At 47.1% G+C, this 6,225-nt stretch overlaps 1 protein-coding gene across 1 annotated transcript in view; it reads right to left on the bottom strand.

The window, feature by feature from the left end:
- Window positions 1-6,225, bottom strand: part of Myrip (myosin VIIA and Rab interacting protein) — a 137,844-nt gene that overhangs the window by 48,279 nt on the left and 83,340 nt on the right. Inside the window, exon 3 of the mRNA XM_028767384.1 lies at window positions 1,902-2,038. Coding sequence (XP_028623217.1) covers window positions 1,902-2,038 — 137 coding nt within the window. The remainder of the gene's footprint in view (window positions 1-1,901; window positions 2,039-6,225) is intronic.

Here is a 6,225-nt window from a genome sequence, read left to right on the forward strand (position 1 = left end):
CCCAGCACCCACATCAGGAGGCTCACAACCATCTCTAACACCCAGCACCCACATCAGGAGGCTCACAACCATCTGCAACTCCAGTTCCGAAGGACCTGATAGCTTCTTCTTGATTTTATAGGCACTGCATTTGTGGATATGCACATGCATGCACATATACGCATGCACGCATGTGCATGCACACACATACACACACACACACACACACACACACACGGGGGAGAGGGAGATGGAGGGAGGGAGGGAGGGAGAGGAAGAAAAAGGGAGAGGGAGAGGGAGGGAGGAAGGGAGGAGGGGGGGCTTTTCCAGTCTCTCAAACTTCCAGCTAAATAAGCTTCTACTGTTCCCACGTTGCCTGGTTTTGTGTGTTCTGACATAGCAGCCCATGTTCGGTTTTTTGGAGGCAGTGTAGGGGAAGGACAAGGTCATGGGGTGAGGACTGGGTAATGTGAGGCCAGTCTCTGGACCTGCACGTCACCTGCTGTGTCACCTCCAGCAAGTTACAACCCTCTTTAGTCCTTGACTTCCTGACCAGAAAAACAGGCACATAGACAGCACCCAGCTGTGTGAAGTGGCATCTCTTTATCTTTACATGGGGCATAGCAGATACCCAAAGAGTTGCCTTGAACTAATGGTTTAACTGTCCCCTTTCTCTACTGCAGAAGTGTCCCTGTGATGCAGTCTGAGAAGGCAGGGACGTAAGCCACCATATTTGATCTCATACGGCTGCTGCTTTCCTCAGCTAAATATTTTCCTGTGAAGCTGGTAGGTGAAGTTTGCCCTTCAGGCTTTCCAGGAGGACAATGACATTCTTGTGACTTTGCTAGGACACTGGATTCCGAGTCTGGGAAATAGAACTCAGAAAATGAGTAAGTGGGTATGTGCACGTATCAAGATAGAGATCTGGTCTCTCATCTCCACATGGAAACGATTCTCCAGTGGTTTGTCATCAGGGGGTGATAGTTAAGAGGTTTTTTTCTAGGGGATGGGCAGGTCGCTCAGTGGTCAGAGCACTGCTGCAGAAGCGTGAGGATCTGAGTTCAAATCCCCAGAACCAGTGTAAAAAGCCAGGTGTGGCCTTACAGATGCTCGTAACTCCAGTGCTGTGGGCAGTGGCGACAGGAGGTTTGGTGGGTCTTGCTGGCTGCAGACCGGTTCTGGGTCAGTGGGAGACTCTGTATCGAGGGAATGAGACAGTGATAGGGCAGGGAACAGCATGCTGACCTCTGGCCTTCACACACACGTGCATAGACAGATGCACGCACATACTTGCACACGTCAGCAGACAGAGATGATGTATATTAGAAGAACCCATAATCAAAACACCAATGATTCGCTGAAATAGCTTGGTTTTCCAAAAGTCTATTCCAGTAGGGCTGTTCAAAGCCCACGAGTTGGGGCTGGAGAGATACTTAGTATCAAGTGCTACTGCTCAAGCCCGAGGACCTGACTTCAGTTCCCAGCATAAAAAGCTGAGTATGGTCGCATGTGCCTTCTATCCCAACACTGGCGGTTGGGGGAGATAATGGAGGGGCAGAGATGGGTATGCCTCTGGGTCTTCACTGCCAGCTGTTCTAGCCTACTTGGTGAGTTCCAGGCCCATGAAAGGCCTTGTCTCAAAAAACATGGTAGACAAGTCTTGACATTGGAAGCTGATCTCTGGCCTTCCCATCCAAGTGCACATACATACATGTACACATGTATTCATAGACACCTGCACACACCAAAACAAAACCCTAATTTAAAACCTGCCACCCCCTGCCACCTACCCGCTTTCCAGAACCTACTAGTTAAATAAGGTTTTCTGTATCTATGAAGAGTGTGCACACCAGAGAAGAGGCCTTCTTTCTCCTCTTACCCCTAGCCACTAACCCCTCCTAGAGCAGCAGGCACTGTGGTACCTAGGATGTCAAAGCAGGCACCGCTCTCCAGACGGTGTTTTCTGTACAGGTTCTTCAGGACCTTGGCACTGCCGAAGCGCTTGAAGCGGCTTTTCACGTTGTTGTAGAACCACTCCAGAGACTGCGTCCTCAGAAGCCTGTCAGACAAGCAAAAGTTAGACTGTAGCTATAACCCTCGGCAGCCCCCTCCTCAAGGAGGTGGTATTTGTGTCTCAGCGTCCAGAAACTTTGGATGCTTCAGGTATCCTGATATCTGTCACCATGTGTGTGGAGCCCAGCCGGCCTGCTCTGGGATAGAGACCTTTGGTGGGCCAAGCCCTGAGAGGAGAATGGGGTTATCAGCCACCAGCTGGCCAGACATACACAGGGGGCCCTGGGTGAGAAGCAGGACCCATCTGAATCTACCCAGTGAGCCAGTGGATGCTTGCTATTTTAAGCCACTAAATTCTCTGTGGTTTATTAATGCAGAAAAGCTAACTCACAGAAACATCTGTTTAGCAATAGGCTTTTCTAGTTGATACTCTTACTGAATTACCAGCACTTTTAATCCAGCTTGGAGAAAGAAAAAGAACCAATGAGCCTGCAAAAGGCTCCAGTCTCTTTTCACTCAGCATGAAGCACCACGGGAAGGCTATTTCCCCATGAACAAGGCAGCCATGGTTGGTGTAGACAGTGGGAGTTTCCTTCATGTTTGCTGAGAACAGACTCTAAAGCCCTTCCATTTGAGGAATAGCTTTTGTAACATTTCTTACTGTGAATGTAAAAATACACACTCTCTTTGGAAAATTCAGAAAAAAGAATATAGAGATTTCCAAAAGAAAAGGAAAAAAATCCAAATTCAACCAAAGAACAAACATGAGTCCCGAGTGTGGACACCACCCTTGGGTTAGTGCCTTGAAGTCTGATCCACAGAGAAGCTCCTGTGGAGCTCTTATTGCAAGTTAGGCCTTTGGCTTAGCTCAGAGCTGAAGCAATAGGGAAGCGCCACGAAGCAAAGAATCAGAAGAAAACAGTAAAATAACCATGATGTATCCCTTTAAAACCCCACCACTTAGCAGCACACCGCAAGCCCTTCAGTGAGACGGTTGGGTGAGCACTTTTCTAGTCTCTGTTTGCATGGCATGACTGCTGGCAAACATCGTGTCTTTTTATTCCAAGACAGACTAGACTCCTAATTACAGCTCAAGAACAGCATCGAAAGAATTAGAATCTCATTATAACCTCACCTAGGAATGCCAGACTGACCTGGGTTGACTGGATTTAAAGAGCACAGCTGTGAGGAGGCCTGCAAAGAATTCTTCTCTGGGATAGAGAGACCTTTGGTGGGCCAAGCCCCCATGGATTTCCCTGCTCCATGGCTGGTCCTGGGGCCAGCGGCATGAGCGCCACCTAGGGGTCTGGTAGGAAAGTGTAGTCTGTAAGGCAAGTTTGGCTCGAATCCATTTCTGTTGATGTCACTGCTTCCCAGGTAACCAACAGCACAATCGCCACCTAGAGGCGCAGTGTGGAAGCACAACCCCAGCCAACCACTAACCCCCCAGCCTTGCCGGGTTAAAATTTGTGTTTAAGCAAAATTCTCCATAGGACATCAAAGCTTGGTGACCAGAGACCTAGCAAAATTTACTGGGCGATTTTAAAAGTAGATTGATAACCTTGTTTTAAACTTTAACCATAAAAGAGAGAGCCAGTAACTCACTTCATCCCTTTTTCTGAGGGAAATGAACCAGACTTGGTAACACACAGCTATAAAGATGAATATAATAATTGAAACCAAACTCTCAAATGCAGGTCCAAGAGTTATAAGAAAATGACATCAAGTCTTTACAATCAGCCAGGTTCTCAAGTGACCTGTGATGGTGGTGTTCAACTGACAGTACTTCTCCAATAAAATTAAAGAATGCCGTGCTTAAGACCCACAGCCAGACTCAAGGCTGCCTCCATGACACACAGCTGAGAAAGCAGAAACAAGCTGAACTGAATGGAAACTAAAGTCTGCAGGCCTGTGAAGTATTTGCCCCTGGGAGAGCAAGGAAACATTTCTGGGGATTGCTATGCACTGATGAAGACGTGCTCCTGTCCCCCAAGAATGGGACTAGCATTGGGCTGCATTTTGTCCTCTTCTACCAAGAGCTAGCTACTGACTTAACGGAGATATCAGTGAATATGGGGCCAAATTTTATGAGGTACATGTTCTGGCCTAATGCACTGATGAACCAATTATAGACTTTGGAGATATATATATAAAACCAGAAAATGATAAGATTTTTTTCTTCTAAAGAATTAGAGGGAAAGATGGAAAAAAAAAACCCAAGTTGCTTTCTCTTATAGAGACACTGCTAAGAGCCAGTTATAAGGCCTTTGACTGATCACTGAAGCCCCAGAGCCCAGAATTGGCATCAGCTTGGGATACTGGTGTGCAGCCACAGGGTCCCCTCCTAGCCACTGTCTCTGCCTTCTGCCAGCAGAGGCCTGAGGAGCCCAGAACTCCCTGGCTGGGCCTGTCACCTGCCAATATCAGCTGACACAATTGCCTGCTCAGTATTGAGGAGAAGCTCCAGAGACAGCCACGCCCACTCAACCCTATTCTGGATTGACTCCCTCAATATGGTGTCATGCAAGAAACTCAAAGGTTAATGACACGATTCCCAAAACACAAATCAAAACCTAAACAGCAACAAAATCTTCTCTTGAGCCCAGTCATAGTCACCGTTCTACTGCTGTGAGGAGCCACCAGGACCAAGGCAACTTATAGAAGAAAGCATTTTACATCCATGTTTGCCTAGAGTTTTAGAGAGTTAGTCCATGATCATTATGGTGGGGGACAGACAGAGAAATAGCTGAGAGCTTTACATCCTAACCTACAGGCAACAGGCACAGACAGGCAGACAGAGACAGACAGACAGGCAGACAGACAGACAGACAGACAGACAGACAGACACTGGGCCTGGCATGGGGTTTTGAAACCTCAAATCGCACGCCCAGTGACACACCTACTTCCACCAAGGCCACATCCACTCCACACCTCCTAGTCCTTCTCAAACAGTTTATCATCTGGGGACTAAGCATTGAATAGATGAGCCCACGTGAACCATTGTTATTTGGATCACAACAAGCCTTAACAAGGAAAAAAAAAATCAGTACTCATCAGGTTTATCACGATGGCTGATGTAATGGCGGGGGACGAGTTATCACAATACTCAGTCCTGGGTGACTTTTAGAACTTAACACTTATTATCAGCACCCAAACCATTAGATCTAAAGTGCCTCCTCCTTCTTTTAAAGACTGTGGATATGATCATTAAATAAATGCCAAAAACAGTCTGGACAGGAAAACAACATTCAAGTCTTACATTGTCTTTTTTACTTTTTTTTTTTTGAAACATCTTACTATGTAGCTCAGGCTGGCCTTGAACTTGAGATCCTCCTGCCTCCACCTCCTGCGTGCTAGGATTACAAGCATGCACCACACGTCAGGCTCCTTACATTTCAACCTAATGATTAACGTGTTTCTTAGTATTTGATAGTTATGAAAGGCAATCTACCCGACTACCCCAGGGCTGGCTGATTTCCACTTGCAGGGCCCCTCTAAGCATCTTTACCTCAGCAGATCTGACTGAGGATTGGGAATGTGCCTCTGAACACTTCCAGGTGAGAGAGACCACACTTTGAGGGTTAGTGAGCTAGAAATAGATCGGCAGCTCCTGAAGAGCCCAGGGGTTGACTCAGAGCCTGTCACTTGAGTATACCTGTCACTCGTGTGTTTGAGAAAGAAGATTCCTACAGTCGGATGACAGAAATGCTCTGGAGGACCACGTCAGAGCAATCTATTCTGAGAAGTCGAGAAAGAGAGACACAGACTCAAGATGGAAAAGAACAGCTAGCACTTGGGGACCCCTGAGTTTGTCACTGTGAATCTGCAGACATACGTGGCTTGGAGGCTTGAAGTGTCATGCTCGGTTGACAGGTGACAGTGGCTATTCATGTGACCCAGCTTGCTAAGGTGAAGAAGTGGGAGCTGACAAAGAGCAACAAGGGAAGGAAACTTAAGGCTAGAAGCAAGAACACTGGAGACTGACCCATGGACTGTGCTTATACCCAAAGCCCAACAAAAGCAAACTCCTCCAGCTTTGTGATACTATTCCTAACAAAAGCCACTTTAGGAAAGAAGGGCTGATTTTGGCTCACAGTACAAGGGTACAGACTATGATGGCAGGGGAGGCATGGCCATGGGAATTAAAGGCAGCTGGACACTTTGTATCCACAATCAGGAAGGAGAGAGAGAGAGAGAGAGAGAGAGAGAGAGAGAGAGAGAGAGAGAGAGAGA

Source organism: Grammomys surdaster, unplaced genomic scaffold (genome assembly GCF_004785775.1).
Source record: "Grammomys surdaster isolate TR1022 unplaced genomic scaffold, NIH_TR_1.0 172, whole genome shotgun sequence".
Classification (NCBI taxonomy): Eukaryota; Metazoa; Chordata; class Mammalia; order Rodentia; family Muridae; genus Grammomys; species Grammomys surdaster.